General features: G+C 35.3%; 1 protein-coding gene across 1 annotated transcript; it reads left to right on the top strand.

Annotated features, from left to right (window-relative positions):
• Nucleotides 1–631: 631 nt before the first annotated feature.
• LOC120637214 (sodium/potassium-transporting ATPase subunit beta-2-like) lies at nucleotides 632–26518 on the top strand. Its single transcript, XM_039908934.1, has 7 exons — nucleotides 632–793; nucleotides 20479–20619; nucleotides 21280–21399; nucleotides 21825–22018; nucleotides 22951–23040; nucleotides 23945–24128; nucleotides 24413–26518. Exons 1-7 carry the CDS (start codon nucleotides 661–663, stop codon nucleotides 24520–24522), a joined length of 972 nt encoding a protein of 323 aa, XP_039764868.1. The 5' UTR covers nucleotides 632–660; the 3' UTR covers nucleotides 24523–26518.
• Nucleotides 26519–26857: the final 339 nt, after the last annotated feature.

Raw genomic sequence — 26857 nt, forward strand, 5'->3', positions numbered from 1 at the left:
TCCAACCACAGCTTGGACAAAATTAAACACATATTATAACCTCTATATTAAAAAAATTATTTAAATCGGTTATAATTTGTCGGAGTTATGGTGTAAAATCGTCAAACACTTTCATCCCCTCTCCCAAAGGAACCGAGCTTAATGTCGGGATTAAAAGTCAATATATCCTTTATATTTTGTCCTATATTACTTCTAACACTTCCAAGAATATGTATACAAAGTTTCATGAGGATCGGTTAAGTAGTTTTTGCGTGAAAGCGTAACAAACAAACTTACGTTGACATTTATAATATCAGTACCTAATGTTTGTGGCAAATGTATACTATTGAAACACAGTTTTTAGATTTTTTTTCAGGCGAAACAGTGTGTCTATTATTTGTATATCGATGATTGCAGCCTCAATTTTCGACCAGTTTCAGATGACCTTCCGCGTCCTTCTCCAGCGTGACAAAATCAGGCGAGCAAGGGGTAATATTTGACCGGCTCGCTGGTCGAGTCTCGTACCTCTATATTGGTTCGAAGATGCGCGCGCCGACTTACGTAATCGTTACGTAAGGGGCGAATGGGGGTTGCAGGGGTGCGGGGTGCGCGGGGCGAGGCGAGCAGGGGCGAAGCAGCCGGCAATCGATTCCGCACCGCAGTCCGGCTAGGCGTTCGACAATGGCAGACAAGAATAAAGTTGCTGAGCAGTATTATGCCCCACCACCGGACCTAGGAAAATGGGAGGGCTTCAAGGTCTTCCTGTGGAACTCGGAGACGGGGCAGTTCCTGGGCCGCACGGGATCAAGCTGGGGTGAGTCAGTTTCTGTCATTTTCTACCCCTAAGTTTGATAAGTCCTTGTACTAAGGGAAGGACTAAATCCATCCCTCTGAATATTAATAGAGTAAAAGGACGATAAGTCTAAATAGAATATGGGCGAAGTCATGTTAGTGACTTCAAAATTACGTATTATGGAGGGAAGATCATTGATTAAAATAAGCTGAAAGATTTTCATTTTCATATCAAATGCTTTCATGTTAAATTGTTGTTTTGTTCATTTACATTGTTTGTTGGGATTTATTGCGTAACACTCTTTCAGAGAATATATTTGATCGATAATAAAATATTCGGTATATAATAGTTGAAAATATTATACTGGGTATATTTTGGTTTGGTGGGAGGTTTCGGCCGCGGCTAGCTTTAGCTAACTATATATCTTAGCTTCTCGTACCAGTTAAGTTTTATTGTTCGAGATACCGCGCTGAACAGAATAGGGGTGCGGGATCAATAAACGTCTATACCCCTTCCAGGTTAGCGCGCTACCGTTTTAAACGGCATCATCACTTACCATCTGGTGACATTACGTTCTCACCTTATATTAAGTATCGCTAATGCTATGCGCAGACTTAACATCGAATATGAAAAAAATATATATTAAAAGCTGTTTCATTGCTTATTCACAGTTAACGCTGAAAGATTTCCTTTTGTTTCAGATATTTTCTTTATGCGATATCCTTTGTCCTGTCTATTTCGATATAGCAGATACTATGTTATTTGAAATAACTTACCGACAACCTGAAAGTATTGCTGTCCTTTTCACATTATTCCCTGTTGAAAGAGACAAACTATTTCAAGTCCTGTCAAATGACTTTTTAATATAGACTCTCCCCTCCCCCTCTCTCCTGATGAGATTTGGTAAGATATGTTGCTTCCCCTCCCATCTTATATGAGACTAGCGATCTCTCGCGACTTCGTCCGCGTAAAAGGCAACTTTAAAAGATAGATCCAAGATTTTTGCGAAAATTTAACCGTCTACGCGGCGCAGGCAGCGGAATCTCTCAAAAGAAAAACCAAACCCCGATTTTAAAACCTTCTTCATTATCCTCCTATTGGACTTAGCGTGATCCACAATTATTCGGCTATCCAACACTGAAATAATTTTACAAATCGGACCAGTAGTTCTTGAGATTTATGCGCTTAAGCAAACATACAAGATCTTCAGCTTCATATATTAGTATGAGATTGACCATCTCATAAACTATTAAACTTTAAGATATCTATTTATCCTAATACAAAAAAATTTAAAAAGGCCAATTATAATTTTCGTAATACGAAATGTTGCTCTGATTTTATTCTGCTTTAATAATGCTGATAATCTGTGGCGTGCATAGAGGGTGTGCACAGGGTATGCAGATGATATAAAATAAAGAAAATCCCCAGTATGAGCTATAAATACTTAAGGGTAGGCTTTTTATAACTCTTACAATGCCTATCCTTAAGTTTTTTGTATCTTTTATCCGAGATTTTATTCATTTTATAGCGTCTGCATACCCTGTGCATACCCTCTATGCACGCCACTGCTGCTAATATACTCCATTGACCCATTAACCTTTATATAAGACTAGCGGATCCCAGCGCCATCTGTCGGGCTGATTTGTGAATCTAATCCATCCAGGGTGCCACACAAACCCATACCGAAAAATTCATTCAAATCGGTCCAGCCATCTAGGAGGAGTTCAGTGACATACACACGCACAAATATATATAGAAAGATTTTGGCGAACCCTCAGTCTTAGTTCATCAATGGACCCCTTAGAAATGCGAGCACAGCAGCGTAAATACCATTGTTATATTCCATAGCGGTTTTTGAAGGTCACAAGGGTTTATTTTAAATTGAACCTTACCTGCACAGGCAGGCAAAAATTATATCCCCCTGACAAAGGATATAATGAACCTGCCAAAGCTCAGGAACAGGAAATAGAATAAATAAATAAATATAATACGACAATACACACATTGCCATCTAGCCCCAAAGTAAGCGTAGCTTGTGTTATGGGTACTAAGACAGCTGTTGAATATTTTTTTTATGAATATAATACACATCAATACTTATAATATACAGATAAACACCCAGAATCAAAACAATCATGTTCATCACACAAATATTCTCCAGTTGTGGGAATCGAACTCACGGCCTAGGACTCAGTTACTTAATAACTAAGTATAGAGAGCGAATTAGTACCAATGTTAGCATTCGCATTTCGTAATCATAGAGCACTCGGTAAACCTCTAATTGATATTATAAATAGCCGCAAGTTACAGATTATAGCTACTTAGCTATCTATGCGACATCTTGCGTGCGCATAGGAAATCAAGTCTGCCAACATAAGGAAAATGTCTTTTCGTGACAGTCGGCAGTAAACCTGCCTGACCTTTTCAGTTCAGGCATAGATTTTGTATCATCATTCTGAATTTATTAATGCGCCATTGTAGTGCAAGGTGCTAAGGTGTTTTCTATTAAAAAAAAATAATAATAAAAAAGTGAAAAAGTATCTAAATACTTGGACCTTGCTCACGAGATTACCGCCATGTGGAGGGTTGAGTCGACCGTTATTGTTCCGATCGTCGTTTCAGTCAATAATCATTTATTGAAAAATACACGTCAATAAGGTGTTATATATTTGTTTAGGGTACAGTGTATTGCCAATAATTTGGCATGAAATGTTACACAATAGGTTACGTACGGCATATTAATTGATGTCAAAAAAAGTAAAAACTAATACTTAGTCAGATGAAGGTGTTATCTGTTTCGTGCGTCAACTGTCACTATGCCAGTTCAGTGATGAAAGCGAAGCTGACTGCTTCGCTTTCATCTGCCGCAAGACGGGGAAAGATTGTAAATGTTGATGATTTTTAATAAGATTATTTATTTCGGACGTTATCAGTTTCCTCAAAACTTCTTATCACTCATATTTTCTTATATAACATTCCTGTTACAACCAATAATACCTAATTGCGACACAAAATATTAATTTATTAAAAAGTTACATTATTTTTTTCATGCTTCCACACAATAGCTCGATTTATCTTAATAACAACAATAAATTGTCAAACTTAATGATTTGCATGGTAGGTGTCATGTAAAAGGGGCGCTGATTTTAAACGTGCGCAGAGGACAAGTTAGATAATTATATGCCAAAGATTGCAAACATCTGATTATACAAAAGTGTTACCAGATTTTCACATTAAAAAGATTACGTTGTCGCCGGTTTTTACTTACATCTAGCTTGTTTCAAATTCAAGATGGCCGCCATCACAAAATGGAGAATATAATTTCTCATTAATATTAATAAAATTGGTTAGGTTAGGTAAAGTAAAAGTTAATACAATTGAATTAAATTATTATTTCACTAAAATAAAACAAAAAGGAATCGGAAACGCGTGGCAACGCGTTTCCGATTCCTTTTTGTTTTATTCCACTACAAGTTGTGATGCAGTCTAAGATAGTAGTGGGCTAACCTGTTAGTAAGTTTGATAGTCATACCCCTAAAACACAAATGATTAATTTATTTTTAGGCTTATTTTTTCACGCTAATCTTGCCAGGATATGTGACACTTTATATTTATTAACACATATGTAAACATGTTGCATGTACCATTTTCTAGGAAAATAACAATCGATTGGTTGAAGCAAGGATACACAATACGCCATCAACAAAACATTTCCATTATTCGGCTAAAACTCGCATAGAAACATTTGTATTAAACTCTTTTGAAGTGTCGTGAGCGTGCTGTGTAAGTTAAAATATTTTAATTTAGAACGGAAAGTGTTTTAACTCTATAACATGTTTCAACATGTTCGTCTGTTCCGCTAAATAAATGTCCGTTATATGGCCGTCTCTCCTGTAAGAGAGCATGTACCGGCAATTATAGTCACTAAAAGCGTTCTTTTTATATGAAACGACTAACATCCCAATCAATGTCAATGACCTCAGTTCAGATATCTTTCTGGGTAGGTTACAGTTTTGTCTTAATAAAAATTAAACGATTATATCGAAATCGCCACTATTGGAACTAACTCGAAACATATTAGACACTTAACTGAAATATAAAACAATCAACTCATAATAGTTTGCTACGCATTACCGTACCGGTACGCTAAATTGTTTACCAGTCGCAGCCGAAGCAAGCTACAACTGACCAACTTGAATTTTTTTTTTCATTTTTTTTTTTCTTACAATCATAAGTAGATAGGTATACATAGGTGACTTGATGTCCTGAAACCCTGTTTCCCTTGAAAAGCGAATAAATAAATAAATAAATCAGATTGCAATAATTATTATACCTACTGCGTACTACTTTTTGCGTGAAAGCGTAACAAACAAACTTACATTCACATTTATAATATTAAGTTGGGATAGGGATAGGGATTGATAGTGTGACAGTTAATTAATACCCCTAATCGGTTTCCACGTGGCGACCACTGGAACGAGAAATCGCTTAGTGTGGTAACTAGGCACGCCCGAAACCTCCCACTAGACAGAGATAAGAAGCTTCAGAAATTATTCATTCATAATGCCACTGGGTTTTTGCGCGGACTTTCCACATCCCACGGATAAGATAAAACTCAAAGCAGGTTCCTAAAATCCGGGGATCTGAAATGGTTACCCATCATCGAAAATTGTAGAGTTCGCTGGACACAAGCCAAGACCATAGTCTGTGGATCCTTATGTCCAGGACGTACATCGTGGGTGGACGGGCATCTGTTGAGGCTTAAGTGTAGTAGGTTAAATAACCAAGCGTTTCAATTTAGCGAGTGAATTAGTAAACAATACGATGCATGTATGTATTAGAATCTGTCGCCACTACTTTAAATTAATTTGTTACAATTAGTGAATGCCAGGGTTGCCAACCTAGGAATATGCAGTCATTTATAACAATCATCCACGAATTCACAGTTCTCAAATTTATGGATATCTTATTTTATAAACTCTGAATTTAGAATGTTTTCTACCTCTTTTCTATGTTTTTCCTTTTACGCCTTTGGTTGCCTGGAAGAAATCGCTACGTAGCGATAAGGCCACTAAATGAAGACGGATTTATTTTGTTGCACTCTGAGTGAACTCACAAATATAGCGATTTGGATTTTATCATAAACATTATAGTTATATATACTATTAAAATTAACATAACATGCTGCATTGTCGTATTAGGATAACTTTTTCCTGTAATGACAAAAATGTAAGATGGGGAATAAATAAATAAATTGTATTTATATCTCTGTCCCTACTTTTTTTCTTTGGTGTACAATAAAAGTGTATTCATACATTCATTCAATGTTTGCTGCGCCGTTTTCTGGTATATTTGCGTGTTTTTTGCATTGCTTTAAATAGGCCCCATACAAATTTATATAATGTCGAGAATTGACTTATCTTATCACCTGACCAATGAGGCAGTTATGAATGAAAGAATGAATACTTTTATTGTACACCACAGAAAAAATCAAAGAGATACATATACAATAGCACAATAAGGTTGAAGGTTGAAGGCTATATAACGATCTCTTCTCGGCAACCAAAGGCATACGAGAATTTAATTTATTTTTAGGCTATTTTTTCTCATGAGTTATACACACATCGCCATCTAAGTCCCAAAGTAAGCGTAGCTTGTGTTATGGGTACTAAGACGACTAATGAATATTTTTTATGAATAATATACATAAATACTTATAATATACATATAAGTGAGATTAAGTAAAAAGTGAGATTTAGGACAAAGGCTAAGCTGTAGTGGATTAAAAATAAAATCACAATCAGTTCATATCAATTTTGCGTGATTTATTTTTATATTTTCAACTTTCTATAGGGAAAAAGATCAGATTTATTGTTTTAGGCACTAACTTGATTTTTTTAAACATACATCACAATGGTGGACAATAATGTGGGTCTTGTGCCAGTGCTTTTTCATTTTCAGCTGAAATATATAATAAAATAAATCTATATACATAAAGGAGAAAGTGTGTGGGTATGTTCCGTATAGGCTGGACCGATTTCAATGAAACTTTCAGGGAATCTCCGGATTGACCTGGCGAGTAATCCTTTAAAGTTTGGTGACCATCGGAGCACTCCTATTTTTGAACTGCCAAATATAGCTTTTATTTACTATGATGATATTCTATTGTTGGGTGTACATGGGTGTAGATAATGATTTTCACCCGCTCGAGAAGAGAATAGAAGAGAATGAATACGGAGAGAAATAAATGATTTAAAATATTATGAGACTTAAATTAAAAATTTTATGATGTAAGTTTATTGTTTAAATAAAATAAAGCAAGATCTAGCCCGGGGAAGCGGGCTGGGTACGCTAGTATAAAATAAAAACAAATACATACATGGCTTTCTGTAGTTCTATATTTAAAAGGTGTCGACAACCCTAGGGGTCACAGATATGGGGCAAGGCGTACGGGGCGCCGGTTAGGCTGCGCGCGCCACGTCCTTCGCCAGATCGATCCAAGGACGCTTTACCGTCCGCGCCAGGCCGCCGGTGTCGTGACAAGTCCCTCCTTATGGCATAATGGTGTTAAATGCCCCAAGGAATTTTATTATCTAAGTGGTGCCATCACTTGGATAATAAAACTGTTGATTTGCTACCCAAAACAATGACACAAAGCATTAATGCTTTCTCCGAAACACGGAGATGGAAAATTCTAATTTCGTAACTTTGGGCTTGGTATGAGATTTTATATGGTATGTTTTCTAGTCTTGGGTAGTTCGCGAACGATCTAAGTGGAAAGAGCGCTCCTTTAGGTGAACTATGCGAACTAGTTCATTGAAAATCCCGGTCTTTATTCTTTTTATATTTCTTTTAGCGTCCACTTTACGAGACAGTGTCGCTATGTGACCAACCGAGTTATGTATTTACTTTTAATGTGCGCTCCTTGATATTTCGATATCGATACTAAACAACTTCACATACCCATCCATAAAAATAAACAGGACTTTCTTTATTTATTGTTCTTATCATAAATTATTTCAAAAAAAGAACTAATAAACTAGTTCAGAGCGAACTAGTTCATCCTTGGATTATGAACTAAATTGAGCGCTCTCTATGGTGACCAAGACTTATGTGTAAGACTAATGTAAGTTTGCACTGAAAATGACTTGTTTTATGCAAATGTTGTACCTACAATATCCATTTTTTAGAATCAGAACAATAAATACGGTCTGAAATCTGAATAACTATGAATGAATGAATGAATACACTTTTATTGTACACCAAAGAAACAAAAAGTAGTTACAAAGATATAAATACAATCAAGAGAGTACAATTTGGTGGCCTTATCGCTACATAGCGATTTATTCCAGGCAACCAATGGCGTAAAAGGAAAAAACGTAGAAAAGAGGTAGGTGGTGCAATAAATAAGATTTAAAAATTATACAAATATATAAATATAAATAATATATATATATATATATATATTTAAATATAACTATAATATATATGTAAATATATTATATATAAATACAAATAAAATATATAACATAAATATCTATATAAATATATTACATATAACATCCCCAATTAGTATGAAATACATAAATAATTCAAATTACACACTTAAAATGATTCGCTTCAGCGTTGTTCGGCTGAAAGAGACAAAACTATCAAGTTCTTTAAACAGAGCGAGTTGTCAGTGATGATTTAGTGCTGTTTGTCTCTTAGTAGCAGAAGACTCGTCGGAGGAAGTACTAAAACATGCTTCTTGCTGCCTCCAAGAAGCATTGCTACGTTCCAGTCTAAAGGACTTGTCCGTGTAATTACAGGCGCAAGGGTCTTACACCTTTGCCTCAGATGAACACGAAGCGCACTTTGTAGTACAGTCTTGGACAGTCAATTATTCCTATAAAAAAAGAAAAATATATGACTGAGGTTTCTTAGGAACAAACTATCAGTGGGCAAAAATCATAATACAAAAGTTATTACATTACTGGCATACTATTTAGAGAACATTGGATCAATGTTTTCATTTTTTAAATCCTATTATTAACCTAAGAAAATACTTAAAGTCACGTTTCTGTAACGAAAATAACTTTTGTCAAATGCGTGTTACTTTACTACGAAGAATGTATAGTCTAGTCGACAAGTTGAAAATGGTACAAAATAGAGATACTGCTCTTAAAATTACGTGCGATAGCTCATTGGATCCGGAATGACGTCTAGAAAAATGTGCTAAAAGCGTGTATTAGCACATAAAAAATTGCAAAAGTTATAAACAATTAAAGATGAAAAAAAATGGCATTTCGTTTTTTGCCAATATTTCATAAACTATTAATATTTAAGAAATTTCAAAAAAAGATTCTGAAAGAGGAGGAAATTTCCAATAAAAAACTCCTAACTCCCGGAACTCTATCTCCATTATTTATAATTTTAATTTAACGCTGAAGATAGGTCCGCGCGCGACATTTTTAGGTTGCGCGCGCGGCGTCAAAATCGAGTACGGCACATTAATTAATTTATTTAAGGTATTGAATATTTTTTTTTTAATTTGAAAAAATTATGGTGTGTTCTGAACACTATAAATAATTCATTGCCGTTGGAAATTTTACTTAAAGTTAATTTTTCAACAAGTTAAACAATTGTTAACTAACGAAATTTTCTCGAACTACCGTCTTAATTGTAAGTGAAAAAAAATGTTTAAATAATGGTCGTAAAAAATTTTCGCTTCGTAGAGCCTTTTTTACATACATACGTAACAAGATCGTGCCATAAAAGTTAAAAAAATATTTATACTTTGTTTATAACAATTTTTTTACTTGAACAAAAACTTAAAAATCCAAGTAATGTTGTTAAAAATTTTTTTTTTTTTCTAAATCATCATATTATCGTTTTTTTATTAATACAAGATATTAATTGATTTGCAAAAAAAATTTTTCCCGCCATTTGTTGATAAATTTTTTATAAACAAATTGATTAAATCAATATTTTTAAAAAAAATTTTTTCACAACTTTATTACTTTATAAATATTATGATTTTTAAAAAAAAAATTTTTCCTTAATAACAATTTTTAATTGTTTATAATCGTTTTTTTTATATTTCTATTGTTTAAATAATTAGTTAAGAAATTATTTTTTTTCTAAAAATCATAATTGACAGTCCTCTATAAATTAACAAAAAAAAATTTTTTTTATTAACAATTCTATTGTTTATTAACTTACCAATTTGTTATAAACAAATTTTCAACTTTTTTTTATTTTTTTTCTAAAACTTCTAAAATTAACAAAAACAACCATATATAACAAAGTATAAAAAAAAATTTTTTCAATTTTTTATTGTACTTTTAAAAAACACGTGTTACAAAAGTTGCAGCGGCTGCTTCGTTTGTCTACTAAAAAACTGAAATAACTTTTAAACTATTAGAGATAAACATTCTAGTCGATTTTATAAACAGTTAAACGATCTTTTAAATGAATTATTCAAAAAAATTTTAGTTATTACTAATTTATTGTTACGCGCATTTGTTTATAAAAACTTATATTTTTTACGATGTTTTTCGAACTTTCGTGACTCCTAACTTTTTAAATAATGCAGATACGGTTACAGACCTTCAAGACTATTTTGTTAAGTAATAAAATATATAAACGTTGTATTTATTTATTTATAAATCATGTCATTTTTTAATTAATTATTGGAAGTTTTGTTACGTACTCGTCTGTAGCGTTCATATGATTTAACACCCAAATTTTCTGTGTTGTATCCATCAAAAACTATTGTGGCATTACGTGAGTAATGTTTATAGATATAAGATGTATAATCTTCAAAAATTTGTTGAAATGTAACATTTTTACGCCAACCCACTTTATGTAAAAGAAATCCTCCATCAATAATGAACTCATATTTAGAAGGATCCGGTTGAACGAAGGTTGTTGACTGTAATGCTTTGTATAACTCGGATTTATTGCTTTCTCTCATCAACCCTTTATCATTAAATAAACTCATAGGGAATGGAGCTAACTCATGAAGTAAAGCAGTTTTTACAATATCTTTGTTGTCAATCATAGCCGCTACAATTCGTTGAAATAAAAGTGAAGTGTTAACAGTAATAGGCTCATTATCGATGACACAGACTGGTTTTGTGTTCGCCAGAGTTTTCACGCAGTACTTTTTGCTAAACTTATATGAGTCTGCATCCATTCCAACCATTGTGGACACTGAACTGTTTTTGGTAACTGTAAGATCGACTATGAGCCACGTTTTCAACTGAAGCAGATATGTCTATACCTGCAGGTATGTATATAAGCCACGTCAGCAAAGAAAGCAGGTAACAGAAGGGACAAGATTCAAAGGTCGGACAGAAAAAATGGGCTCTAAAAGAAGCAGCTGTTCATTGTTAAGTACAGAACTCGAAATAAATGATGAATATTACAAGAAAAATAATAACTGTGAGAAGCGAGAGAACCGTAAAAGAGAAAAAATGCCAATAATTAATTAAAAAATGACATGATTTATAAATAAACAACTACAACGTTTATATATTTTATTACTTAACAAAATAGTCTTGAAGGTCTGTAACCGTATCTGCATTATTTAAAAAGTTAGGAGTCACGAAAGTTCGAAAAACATCGAAAAAAATATAAGTTTTTATAAACAAATGCGCGTAACAATAAATTAGTAATAACTAAATTTTTTTTGAATAATTCATTTAAAAGATCGTTTAACTGTTTATAAAATCGACTAGAATATTTATCTCTAATAGTTTAAAAGTTATTTCAGTTTTTTAGTAGACAAACGAAGCAGCCGCTGCAACTTTTGTAACACGTGTTTTTTAAAAGTACAATAAAAAATTGAAAAAATTTTTTTTTATACTTTGTTATATATGGTTGTTTTTGTTAATTTTAGAAGTTTTAGAAAAAAAATAAAAAAAAGTTGAAAATTTGTTTATAACAAATTGGTAAGTTAATAAACAATAGAATTGTTAATAAAAAAAATTTTTTTTTTGTTATTTTATAGAGGACTGTCAATTATGATTTTTAGAAAAAAAATAATTTCTTAACTAATTATTTAAACAATAGAAATATAAAAAAAACGATTATAAACAATTAAAAATTGTTATTAAGGAAAAATTTTTTTTTTAAAAATCATAATATTTATAATGTAATAAAGTTGTGAAAAAATTTTTTTTAAAAATATTGATTTAATCAATTTGTTTATAAAAAATTTATCAACAAATGGCGGGAAAAATTTTTTTTGCAAATCAATTAATATCTTGTATTAATAAAAAAACGATAATATGATGATTTAGAAAAAAAAAAAATTTTTTAACAACATTACTTGGATTTTTAAGTTTTTGTTCAAGTAAAAAAATTGTTATAAACAAAGTATAAATATTTTTTTAACTTTTATGGCACGATCTTGTTAAGTATGTATGTAAGAAAGGCTCTACGAAGCGAAAATTTTTTACAACCATTATTTAAACATTTTTTTTCACTTACAATTAAGACGGTAGTTCGAGAAAATTTCGTTAGTTAACAATTGTTTAACTTGTTGAAAAATTAACTTTAAGTAAAATTTCCAACGGCAATGAATTATTTATAGTGTTCAGAACACACCATAATTTTTTCAAATTAAAAAAAAAATATTCAATACCTTAAATAAATTAATTAATGTGCCGTACTCGCTTTTGACGCCGCGCGCGCAACCTAAAAATGTCGCGCGCGGACCTATCTTCAGCGTTAAATTAAAATTATAAATAATGGAGATAGAGTTCCGGGAGTTAGGAGTTTTTTATTGGAAATTTCCTCCTCTTTCAGAATCTTTTTTTGAAATTTCTTAAATATTAATAGTTTATGAAATATTGGCAAAAAACGAAATGCCATTTTTTTTTCATCTTTAATTGTTTATAACTTTTGCAATTTTTTATGTGCTAATACACGCTTTTAGCACATTTTTCTAGACGTCATTCCGGATCCAATGAGCTATCGCACGTAATTTTAAGAGCAGTATCTCTATTTTGTACCATTTTCAACTTGTCGACTAGACTAGTAGGCAATGAGTTCAAAAGAATTACTTTTGTAGTAATAACATGCAATCCGATCGTTAGGTGGTATTTTGGTGAATTTTATATTATGTTCCAATAGGTAATTTTATTGTCACTTGACTAGATATTACAGTGTTTTCCATTAATCTCAGGAGATGGTGATAACTGCATTCGTTAACTTAACCTAAGCCCTTCTTTCTGGCAGCTGTTTCTTACTGTCAGAGTTTGCGTGGAAGAGATTGCTTGCAGCATAAAGCCGCTTCTGCAAGCCGTTTACTACTTTATTTTGTGTATATATTTATGTTTGTGTGCAATTAAGTATTTCCTCTTCTTCTAAAGATAGGTAGGGTATTTACGAAACAAAATTAGGACCAATATACTCGTAGCTATAACTTCCCTCTTTGAGAGGTTGACTTTTTATAATTTACTAGCTGTTGCCCGCGACTTCGTCTGCGTTTGATTTTGTTTTTAATGTATTCAGTATCGCTAAGCCTCATATTATATCATAGCCATAGTAGTATATATATATATATATATATAACATGTGACTGTCAATTAATTATAGAAAAATAATTTGCAATAAAATGAAATTGCGACTATAATTAAAGATCTAAGCTATGCTATCTCTTAAGTTGGACCAGACTGCTCACGGTGTGCCAATTTAATTTAAAATCGGTTAAGTAGTTTAGGAGTCCATTGCGGACAAACATCGTGACAGAAGATTTATATATATTAAGATAGCTGTTGCCCGCGACTTCGTCTGCGTTTGATTTTGTTTTTAATGTATTCAGTATCGCTAAGCCTCATATTATATCATAGCCATAGTAGTATATATATATATATAACATGTGACTGTCAATTAATTATAGACAAATAATTTGCAATAAAATGAAATTGCGACTATAATTAAAGATCTAAGCTATGCTATCTCTTAAGTTGGACCAGACTGCTCACGGTGTGCCAATTTTATTTAAAATCGGTTAAGTAGTTTAGGAGTCCATTGCGGACAAACATCGTGACAGGAGATTTATATATATTAAGATAAGATAGATCGTATACTCAACTCCCAAAAGATTTTCGTAGGTGACACTTCTTTATGTCTTTCTAAAGAAAAGCTGCGTTCGAAAATACTTAACTAACAGTCGCTCTACATTAGAAAAGTAGGTTTCACAAGAACTCTTTATAGCTAAGTTCGCATAACATATGAGTTCTACGACGGAAACGGAAATAAATCGATGCATTTCACGTTAGTGGTGGGCTGCATGATTTATGCAGGTGTTGTGCAGGTCACGACGGATGCGCGTTGGAGCTAGCCTCATTGCCCACGCATGCGTGGTAGGAACTTCCCCACCCTACGCGGGAATACCGAATGAATCACCTATTGACATTTTACTGACATTTTAGATATCATCAAGTACCTATCTGGTATGCTGTAGCAAAAGCGGTCAGTGGTAAATAATAAATATAAATTTTATTTCAGCCATAGCCCATATACAGTGCAATTAACATATAAAAAAATTAAAAAAAAAAAAAAAATTAAAAATAATAAAATAAACAAGAAACAAGTATTAAAATTAATATAGAAAGTAAAGCTTCGGATTCTCTTTTTGTGACCGAGCTCGCTCTCCAGCACTTCTAACTTTTCAGAGTGATTGTATGCATTAAGAAATTTTATATTACTTATTTCAATTGTGAAGAAAAAATCTTGATGAAATCTGCATGCTTGAGAGTTACCCACAACGTTGTCATTGGCGTGTGAAGTTTACCAATCCGCACTTGGCCAACGTGGTGGTCTACGGTCAAAACTCTGCTCATTCTAGGACCTGTGCCCCGTAGTAGGCCGGTAATGGGTTGATCTTCTTTTCTTCTTTCTCCTGGGCTTGTCACCGTACTTGGTCGGCCGGAACCTTCCGTTGTACGTAGTGCCACTGGTACAGCTCCCGCTGGGTTACTCCAGCCAGCCGAGCTCACTCCTAAAGCTTAGCAGGCCGCCCAGGTCGCCAAGTGCTTCAGGGCGTGATGCTGAGGAGCCAAGGTACGTTGCGAGTTGCTCTGCTACTCCTTTACATCGAAGCATTACGTGTGTCGGTGTTTCATCTACCTCGATGCATGCTTTACACAGAGGACTGTCGGTTATACCTAAAATGAAAAGGTGTTTGTTTAATTTGGAATGCCCTGTTATCATCTTACTACCGGTGGTAGAGTCACTACAAACAGACTGACTCGACTATTCAAAAGTGCTTATAAATGAGGCCTACTTGAAACTATAAATGAATTTTGAATTTGAATTTGAACTACCGTCCTTAGTTTGTTCCGACTTAGTTTTAGTAGTTTGGTTGTCAGTCGTTAGTTGAGATCTGGAAAGGCCCCCCTTGTGTGTACACACTCATTTGCGTTAATCCATAGCTCTGCGTTTGCGTTCGGTTAGTTGTTTTTGCACATAAAAAATATAGAAGTATAAAAAAAAACACAGACAGAAGCAGTATACAAAAGGCGGCATTATCGCTTAGTAGAGATAAGGCCGCCTTTTTTTTTGTTAATACAAATAAATTTAATCTTATTTTACAAACTAAAGATTTCATAGCTACCTTCATAAATCGCTATGAAGCGAAAAGGCCGCCAAATTGTATACGTTGTTTTGTTATACTTTTCTTCTTTTTCCATGTACTTTTTGTGGTGTGCAATAAAAGTATATTCATTCAAATATCTCATGAGCCCATTCAGTCTCACGTTGTGGTGCGCGCTAAGTCACCTATACCACATACATTGTGACATATTTATACAAAAATATAATCAGACTTCATTGAGCTTCTCGGTGGCCTAGTGACCTTAAAACACAATACTTATCTTAGAAACAGTTCCAAGGCGATACCTTAATGTAATAAAGCGTATTAAAACTTTGTCCTGTATTTTTTTATGACAGGGTAATCTTTATATATAATCATATTTCTATCTTTATATATAAGACAGATGGTGCTGGGGTCCGCTAGTATATCTATATGAAGCGGTGATGGTCCAGTAGGTAGGACTTCGATTTCACTTTCGTGGAGTTCGAATCCCGGCACCACTAACTTTTCTTTGTTATGTGCGTTTTTAGCAATTAAAATATCACTTGGTTTCAACGGTGAAGCAAACCGCTAGAAACCCGCATGCCTGAGAGTTCATAATGTTCTCAAAGGTGAATGAAGTCCACCAATCCGCAATGGCGCCAGTGTGGTGGACTACAGCCTGAACCATTTCACATTCACGCCCAAACTAGGAATACAATCAACCTAATTTTTGGCATAGAGTTAGTTTAAAGAACGGCCAGTAAGATACGCTACTTTTGATGCTGGAAAAACATCAAATTCCTAATAGTGGTTTACAGGAGCATTCGTCTATTTACACGAAAATCGTCCTTCATTCTTTACCAATGTTTATAAGTCTGTTTACACAAATCGTCTTTCATTCCCTTCCTAATGTTCTCAAGGTTGTGAGAAGTCCACCAATCCGCACTTGGCCAGCGTGGTGGACTACGGCCTTAACCCTTCTCATTCTGATAGTAGACCCGTAAAGTCACCAATAATGAGTTGACCATTATGAGGGAAATATAAACCTGTGACTTCCACCAACCTACTCTTATAGAAGCAGCGTCGAGGATTTAGGCTTTAAATCATTCTCTCTTATCCAAGAGATGAGGCCGGCGTTGAACGTAACGCTAATAGGTTCAGGATGAGAGCGATGACTTGAGAGGAAGCATCGGTCGTTGTCTCGAATCTTCAAATGGATGCATCGCACACTGATCGGGTCGGCCTAGTTCGAGCCACTAATTAGTATCGGCTTAATTAGAGTGCGCGCGTCAACCGACCTGTGTCCATTATCGCACACTATTAGAGTGCTGCTGAAAACTGTTCAAGGGAATCTATTAATAAATAAAATCAGTAGCATTATAGGTACATAATATTATAAAGCCATTAAAAGTATTTTGTTTTTAATTTTTAAAGGTATTATTAATATATTTGTTTTATAAATATAACCTAAAATAAATTATGTAAAACTAAATAAAATCTAAAACGTCTTCGTACCCACCGCAGCGAGGCACAGTTCCTGAGATGCTGGCAGCATTGCCTCTTTGGTGGCCAAACTAATTCGTTGGACAAATAGGTATATGGCTGCTTACCCGCTTATCTACCAGTTATATTACAAGTCAGCTATACTACAATTATCTTTTCTATTATTGGTACGCACATGGTTGTAATATGATCTATTCGCCGTCTCCGGGATCTGCATATACGTACTTTCTTTTGTACCATGTACTGTAGGTTATTTAATCCCAAAACACCTACTTACTTGAAGAAAAAGTTCAACTTTATAGGAACGCCATCTGACTTAAGATCATGTCGTATACTGACACTAAGCATGCCATTCCACGAGACGAAGTTTTATATGCTTTCCTTCACAATGCAGCTTGCATCATCGAATTGTGGAATGCTCTCGCTAAGAACGTAAAGGCAAAATCGCATGATATGTTTAAAAACGCAGTTAAATCTTATTGTCTTACGCACTAGCACTAGTTTTTGTGGCAGTGATCGCTTCTAAGCGATAAGGCCGCCTATTCTACTCCAGTCTTTGTGTTTTTCTCTATACGTCCTTTATATTCCTGTGTAGTGGTGTACAAATATAGAGTTTGAATAAATAAATAAGCTTGAATTAGTCGATCACCCCAGGCGAGCTCCTGATGTCTTTTGTTGAGTGTCTTACGCCTGCTGATATCTATTAATCAATTTAATTTGGATTCAATGCGCCAACTTATTTTGGAATCTTGGCACACTGAAATTAGTGGTGCTATCCATAACTTTAGGGTTAGAATTATAGTTGGACTAAAGGCCTCTCCTAACGGAAAGGTTTGCGTTTGCCCATTATCACCACGCGGGGAGAGAGGGGTTCGTGATCGCAGTCGATAGTAATAGTAGCACGCTGTTGTCCATTCTGCGTTTTGTTTCCTTAGACGCCTCGTACGACACCCGCGGATTAATTTTAAATGACAATGTGAGATGGTGATAACAAAAAACAAACACCCGGCTAAGTTTGTTACGGGCTTCTTCTTAGACCAGGACACATTTGGAACCCTTGCAGCTTTACTTTTAAGTTTACGAATATGGTTATCGCCATCATCTCACTAATGTAATTCTCATGTAATGTACGCATCAAAAGTGCCACCCAAGGGCCTACCTACATGGATAAAGATATTTTTGACTTTGACTTTGACTTAGGAAGGGTAGTGACTACTCTATTCTTATCTGCGGCCACACAGCACATGAAATAATGTAAACATGCAAATTAAACTAAACTGATTGAAACCCGCGCTATCAGTAAAATGAAAGTTTTTATCGACTGGTTCGCTCTATTTTATTGCGTGTATGTTGGTAGATTACTGCGGGTTAATTAAACACTAACCCTTGGTCATTATCTATATTTATCTACTGCTACAAAGCGGTGATAGCCCAGTGGTAAGGAATTCGGCTTCACTTTCGCGGGGACCGAGTTCGAATTCCAGCACGCACCTCTTACATTTCTAAGCTATGTGGGTTTTAAGTAATTAAAATATCACTCGCTTCAACAGTCAAGGAAAACATCGTAAGGAAACCTGCATGCCTGAGAGTTCGCCATAATGTTCTTAAACGCCTGGGAAGTCCACCAATCCGCACTGGTGTTTGGTGGAATCCACACACCTGGATGTTCAAACATTATGGAGAACTACCAGGTATATGTAAGCTAGTGATATTGACGAGACGTGACTTAGAAAGGTTAGAGGTGCGTGCCGGGATTCGAACTCGCTCCCCCGAAATTGAAGTCGAAGTCCTACCCACTGGGCTATCACCGCTTCACAAGTATATAGCGCAACATATTATATGAGAGCTAAAAATCAATATATCATTTTCCGTTCGCTGAAACCAAGTAGTCGAAGCTTCTGTGTAATGCTATTAGAGACAGTACCAAGAAAATTTTATGTTAGCGTGTAATCGGATTGCCCTCCAGCCATCGCGGCAGATGGATTTAATATTATAACAAGTAATAAAGTTATTTATCACCAACATTGGTTGGTAATGAACAGTGGCGTGCATAGAGGGTATGCACAGGGTATGCAGATGATATAAAATTGAATAAAATTTCCAGTATAATTTTTTTTTATAAATATACTACAACACACACATCGTCATCTAGCCCCAAAGTAAGCGTAACTTGTGTTATGGGTACTAAGATAACTGATGAATATTTTCATGAATAATATACATAAATACTAAAATTTTATTAACATCGTGTCTCAAAAATTGGTCCTTACGTCTGGTGACTCAATAGCTAGTACTTATTTAGCCCAATGACTAAGTCTAGGAATTCAAAGGCGCCAGCATTTTGGGTACCATGCCCATAAGTGAACAGTTAGACGGCTTATATTTATTGTAAATACATACTAATTATTATTTCCCTAGAAAAACATATTTTGCGTGGGTTTATTAAAAAAAAAAAAATAACATAAATACTAATTATTTACAGATAAACACCCAGACACTCAATAACATTAATTTTCATCACACAAACATTTTCCAGCTCTGAGAATCGAACCCACGGCCTTGGGCTCAGAAAGCATTGTCGCTGCCCACTGCGCCAGTCGGCCGTCATAAATAGTTAGTTATAAATACTTGAGGGTAGGATTTTTATAACTCTTACAATGCACCCTTGAGTTTTTTATAGCTTGTACTGGAGATTTTTTTCATTTTATACCATCTGCATACCCTGTGCATGCCCTCTATGCACGCCATTGGTCATAAATAATACAGGGCATTGGGCAAATAATGAGAGTTTACCATAATGTTGTCAACGGTGTGTGAAGTATATCAATCCGGAAGTGGCCAACGTGGTGGACTACGGTACAAAACCTCCTCATATTAACAGAAGACCCGTTTGCCCGATTGCCGAAAATCTGTTTGGTGTGGAGTATAAGAATTGAAGAAATTATAAATTACACCATACAGATTCTCCTGCTTTTCGCGGAGTATAGCAAATTAAGCTTAATTTTCATAATATGTCATTGACGCTGTCAACGTACGGTGGATTAACTGCCCGGGATATCCAGTTACGATTACAAACGCTTGTATTGATCCTGCATACCTACGAGTTCCTTTTACGTGGAATTGGAAATTACCTTATTGGGTCAACAGTAACCGAATTTAAGAAAGATTACACACGGATCTATATTGTTAAGGTGCTGAGTGCTGCTGAAATGAGGTGGAGAATTTTACCTTTTAATATTCTATGTAGTTCTTCGCTGCGAAAAAAATATATATGTTTGTCTTGACCATATTTCTGATCAAATAGTTGCATCCAAAAGTGAAGTCCCGATTGCTTGCAAAGCAGAAATATAGCATCTTTAAAATCATTTGCGCGAGCACGATCATTATTAACACGACTTTGCGCTTTAGAGCGGCATTCCTACCCGAATTCGTTCTACCGCTGTTCACAAAAATGTTTTACGAGTATGCAAAAGTTCAAGAGCTTCCAAGTAACCATTTACGAGCTTTTGTAAAAAAAGTCATACAAAAGAAATGCACCTTAGTATATCTTCGGAATAACGTTCAAGTTAATAATGCCTTGACCAGGGTCTGAACCCTGCTTATTATACTAATTAATTTCATTTGTTCACAGCAAAAATCCTTCTGTTCTACCTGATCTTCTACCTGATTCTGGTTGGGTTCTTCGCCGCGATGCTGACGATCTTCTACCAGACGCTGGACTCCAAGATGCCTAAGTGGCAGATGGACGCATCGCTTATCGGCAGTAATCCAGGTACCATCTTATCTTATCTTAATGTATATATCAATTACGCGTCACGTTGTTTGTCCGCGAAGAACTCCTAAACTATTTAACCGATTTTAATAAAATTTACACAACGTATGCAATTTGATCTAACTTGAAACATAGGATAACTTTTATCCCCGAAATTCAGCTTCGTCAATTTAGGAGAGGGGATGTAAGAGTTTGACGATTTTACACCAAAATTCTGTCAAATTGGCAAAAAAAAATAAAAGGAAATGTGTCTCTTGTTTCAAACGTGTCATTATAATACGGACCTTTGAAAAACGTTTCCTACTAGATGACGCTACAGTCGCTATAAGACTGATGTGAAAGGCATATACTAATTTCGGCATCGACGTTAGGAGCTTAATTGGAGAAAGCGCTCAGGCCGCGATTGCCAGAGAGTAGCAGGTTCAAATCCTGTTGGTTCCAAAATTTTCATATGCATTTTGAATTAAAAAAAAAAACATTAGATCTATTCTAGCTTCTCGATTGACTCATACGCGGACGAAGTCGCGAGTATTTATCTATCGATAAAAATAAAGTATAATTTGTTTCTTATTTCAATTTCATTCAAAAACAAGTGTTGTATTGCTTTCTCTTTCTCCTAATGTTAATGATAATATGTTAATATTTGGTTCTTTATCTCAGGTCTTGGATTCCGACCGATGCCGGACACTGCCAACGTGGAGAGCACCCTTATTTACTACAAGGCTAACGACAAAGGCTCCGTGCTCAAGTGGGCCTCAGTCATCGATGAATTCTTGCAACGTGAGTTCATGATATCAGTTATTTCATATCATGTATTCATCACCTTCATCATCATCATCACGTTAACCCATTACCGGCCCACTACAAGGCACGGATCTCCCCCCACAATGAGAAGGGGTTAAGTTTTAGTTAAGGCCGTACTCCACTACGCTAGTCCAGTACTGGTGAACTTCACACACCTTTTCAGAATGTAATAGAAAACACGAATAAAATGACAAATTTTTCTAAAAATGAATCCTAGCTAGATCAATTAATGGCCCCCGAAACCCCGTGTATATCCAGTTGTGGGAATCGTACCCACGGCCTTGGACTCAGAAAGCAGGGTCGCTGCCCACTGCGACAATCGGCCGTCAAATATCAGAAGTAAATCAAAGGGTTGGGTTGGCTAGTGGATTATTAATTATTGCGTCTTTATACTATTTCAGAGTACCACAAGAAGGGCAGTGGCAGTGGAGAGGCCCCCGGCGCAGAGAACAGGGTACCCTGTTCTCCGAACTCAGCAACTTTAGCAGAGAAGCAAGTCTGCGACGTGCCGATAGACGATTTCCATCCCTGCACTCCCGCCAACCAGTACAACTATGAGGAAGCTGGACCTTGCGTGTTCCTCAAACTGAACAAGGTGAGGATAAATATTGTACCTTAAATCAAGAAATTAATTTGAAACGCTGCTTCTGCTGATACTTTTATACTACTTTAAAAACCACAAAAGTTACCCGATCACGCCCACGGAAAAATCGTTAAGACATATTTGAAGCCAATATGAAATGTGAGAGTGTTTTTTTAGCAACCAATAAACTTGATCTATGACACAGAGTTAGTTGAAAAGACGGAGAGTACTATAGACTGCTTTATATTCCATGGAAATTGAAGATTGCTAAAATAAATTGGCTTGTGCCTTTGAGAAATTCTTTCTTAGCTTAGAACAAATGCTTAAAATTGAAACCGATTTCTTTTTTGCTATCAGTACCGTATAAAGTTCGGTACTTTCAGCATTGTTAATACCATGGGAAGTCTTATCCCACTTTTTAAACTTATTTCCTCCTCCCCCTTTTTTAAACTCGGGATCGTAAAGTTATAGTTTTTTTATTTTATTATATCACGGCTGCTAGGTCAATTATGCGGTTTTTTTCATAAAAGCAGACAAAGAATGTGAGTTAGTCCTACTTCCTACTAATATTATAAATGTGGAGCTGTGGATGTTTGTTACTCAATCACGCAAAAACGGCTGAACGGATTTTAATGATTAGACATGACATGTAGCCTTTGATATGGAAAAGAACATAGGCTACTCTTTATCCCGATTCCTTTTAAGCAATTCTGAAAGGAAAATTGAAAAATGTTTACGAGCTAAGCCTAGAGCAGACAGTTTTGAAATTTGGTATGCATGTTACCTATGCTATGGAAAAGGACATGTACTTTCTATACCGATCGCTTAAACAATTCTCGTGGTAAGATTAAAAATTGTTAACGAGCAAAGCTTAGACCCAATTCCACGTCGCGTGTACAAGTCGCGGGCAGAAGCTAGTAATAAATAAAAATGTTTCCTTCCAGATCTTCAACTGGACACCAAACCCCTTCAACAACACAGAAGACCTGCCAACAAATATGCCAGATGACCTGAAGCAACACATTAAGTTGGTCGTAAGTATTTTACTTCAATAGTAATTGATATCTTAGGAAAGCAAATCTGAGCTTGTCCTGGTGAGCAAAGGAAACACGAAAGCAAGTTCATTCGTGAACCAAAAAGTTTCACAGCCACAAAATTACATAATCATCAAACTTTTATTTTTGTAAACAAAGTCAAATTGCGCGCGTGACAAAGTTTGCTTATCTAACGAATGCACATAAACAGAAATTTCCCTCCATCCATCACATAAACCAATGAATTTTCTAAGTTGTGGTAGCTTCATTAGTGTATGTGTTATAAAACTACGGCATGACTCTTATGAGTATAAGTACTGTTTGTTTCCTTTGAAAAGCTAATAAATAAATAAGGTAAAGAAATAATTGGAATACAGAGAACTCCGTTATTAATTTCTTATGCCACTTAAATTTGCGCACTATTACTCGTATATACGTGTTTAACTCTTTGTGTGTTTGTAATTTCGAACTAGGAAGAAAACATGAAATTAAAAATAAAATCTACCCTAACCTAACGAAAGCAAACAAACAGAAATTCCTTAAGGTAAATAATTGAAATACAATACCGTTTTAATTACGTATGGCACTTCTATTTGCGCACTTTTATATGCGTGTTTAACTCATTGTGTGTTTTATACTCACTTAAACTTGAAATTTATTTATTTATAGCCTTTTCAACAATCTTATCTTACTGAGTATTTACTTATCAAGACACCGGTTTCGCTTGATTGTCTTGCTTTAGCATAGGACACCCCCAGGTACTTCCATGCTTCGAGATCATGGGTTCTCCTTATCCAAAGAGGTCCTGAGCTTGAAATTAATAAAATTAAAACAGAACACACAAATCTGTGTGTGTTCTCATTCGTTTGATTGAACTCTCATAAATCCTTACTTTTTTGCGCAGTCCGGCAAAAAAGAAGCTAACACAGTGTGGGTGTCCTGCGAGGGTGAGAATCCTGCAGACGTAGAGAACATCGGCCCCGTGCAATACATTCCTCGGCGCGGATTCCCCTCCTACTACTATCCCTTCACCAACAAGGAGGGATACCTCAGCCCACTCGTCGCCGTGCTCTTTGAGAAGCCAAGGAGTAAGTTCAATAAATTTTGTCTCCTATAAGATAATGTGATCTTTTTAATTTGGGCTAACTTGGAAATTTCATATTTAAAATATTAAGATAAAAGTTCATCAATTACTCATAAAATAATAACACGGCAGAACGTATGGAATAAATTTAAATTTATATCCGAAAGATGAGCGATCGATTTAACATATCAAAAATATCACGTCCAATTTATACCCTTCCACCAGTCCATTATACCAGAGGGCTAAATATGAATTTGGTGTAACTAACTGAATATTTTCTCATCGTAGCGGGAGTTCTCATCAACATCGAGTGCAAAGCGTGGGCGAAGAATATCTTCTACGACCGGTACGAGCGGCGCGGCTCGGTGCACTTCGAGCTGATGGTGGACCGCGCCTAAACGCCGCTGACCGACAGCTTGGCGGCAAACAATTGACACTTGTGTTGCTTGGCCAAACTATCAGACGCTTAGGTTTTAGGGTGTACGGATGACTTTTGTACGCCGTCACTGTTAAAATTAATGAACTTACAGTTCCGAGCACGGCGGTATAATGTACTATCACAACATCAAAGTTGAAAATCTGTCAATAATAATAAGTTGAGCATGCTTGAATGAAGATGAGTGATTGATTGACTTGAGTATTATGTTTATGAGGGGTGTCATATAAAGAACAGGTAAAGAACCTTCAAGCGTAGCAAATAAATAGACGATAGTGTAGGTCGATCCCTAACGGATAGCGCAGTGTGTTTGAATATGTAAGTATTAAACGTTATAAGCAGATTTCTCAAGGCTGCTTAGAAGCAGGCTCCACTATCACCTCTCACAAGATTCTAAAGATTGTAAACTGTAAAATTATGTTGAAAAAGAGCAATTTGCTGAGTTTCTTGCCGTCTCTTCTCAGTAGGATCTGCCTTGCGAACCGGTGGTAGAGTCACTACAAATATACTGAATTGACGTTTCAAAAGTGCTTATAAACTAGGCCTACTTTAAATAAATGAATTTTGAATTTGAATCTGACTAGGAATCCAGATCTGAGTGTGAGGTCAGTAGGTAGAGTCTTAAGGCACCGTTAACCTACAGTGTTTCTTAGGTTAAAGTCTAAAACCATGGCTTAGGATGTCGAAGAAGATAGTACATAATACTGCCGTTTTATAGTGTTGAGATTAAAATGTTACCACTGTTGCCATAGACACTAAACTCAGAACTGTAATTTAATGAAAAGTCGTATTACCGCGCTAAAATGTGTGTACCATTGTAACTAAATAAGTATTAGAGTAAGCGCATACAATTTTAAATCGTTCGTTTATTCATTTATTAATAATATAATAATGTTAAAGTTCAGGTACGCATGAAAGCTTTTAGGTAATTCGAAATTTTCGAGACTATTCTATTTTAGACGTAGTGGATAATAATCTAGGGTTCTCGTATTATGTGCGGGCCACATTATTGTTTAACGTACTCTAGCTATAAGGTGTTAGAAGCGGACACATTACAAGTGGTAGCTGCAAAATGGTAGTTGTGCTATACTTCTGCAAGGTTACCCTTATAACTTAAGGAATACGTTAATCACTTAAAAATTAATATTTAAAAATGTAACGGCGTTAAACTTGTCTGTGGTCCGTACATTGAATTGGATGTGTTACGGTTACAAAAGCTATCCGTGTTGGCTACATTATTTTGCTACTGTGCCAACTTGGTGTTAACACTTGGCCAAGTTTTAGAACTCCACTGCCAACTATTTTAGTCACTTTAGCGAAGTCAGCTGTGGTTGGCCGCCAAGTTGTCAGACTGTCCGCCAATTGGTTGCCAAGTTCACCACACAAACACCACGCCAGGCGCCGGCTGCCAAGCGCCTAATCTCCGCACATTGTATTACTTTCTGTTTGACATTTGCACGGTGTGCTTTTTGACAATGATAAACGAACAAGGATGTCAAGAATAATCTGATTCTTAAACGCAGAATGTCAAAGGTGTGAAAAGAGTAGAAGGCTCAATTTTATCGACATAAGAGAATTAAGTAATGCTAATTAAAAGTTATTTAGGAATCAATCAATCAAATAAAAAAACAGAATTAAAATACGATTACAACTTGTTATTTGTATCGATAAATGAATCGGTTATCGATTATCGATATGGTAAACTTGTACTGTCAAATCGAGAGTGATACAACGGACGGGGTGTACTCGTTAGCAATAGCCACATAGTCGGCGGTTAATTTATATTCGTTTTAGAATAGCCCGAGGGCGCCACTGAGTTGAAGTTTTCGTTAACACGCTTAATAAATAAATCTAATTAATTAACTTAAATTATTAAATATTTATTATTATTACTGTAATGTTTTTTCTGGACGGAGAGTCATTAAATACGCAATAGTTGGTTCCAATTTAGCTTTTTTTACAAGTGTTTCATTTTTTCCTGCCCTTTAATCTTAAATGAGGAGTAGGATTAGAGCTTTTGTGACAGAGCTCGTCCTGGGAAGTATAGTACTTCCCAGGACGTAGTACGTCAGCCTCGCAATATATTTATAATAATTATAAACAATTACTAATGTAATTATAAACAAAAAGTCGATATAAAATGTAGACTTACTAGAAACGAACATAAATTAGTTATATCTGCAATCTGCACATCGTCTGTGAAAAGAACAGAAATCCTTTGTGGGGATGGGATATATGTTTTTATAACATAATACCGAAGGTAAAAATATAAGATTTACCTCTTCTAAGTAAACAAT

Source organism: Pararge aegeria, chromosome 3, assembly GCF_905163445.1.
Source record: "Pararge aegeria chromosome 3, ilParAegt1.1, whole genome shotgun sequence".
NCBI classification, from domain to species: Eukaryota; Metazoa; Arthropoda; class Insecta; order Lepidoptera; family Nymphalidae; genus Pararge; species Pararge aegeria.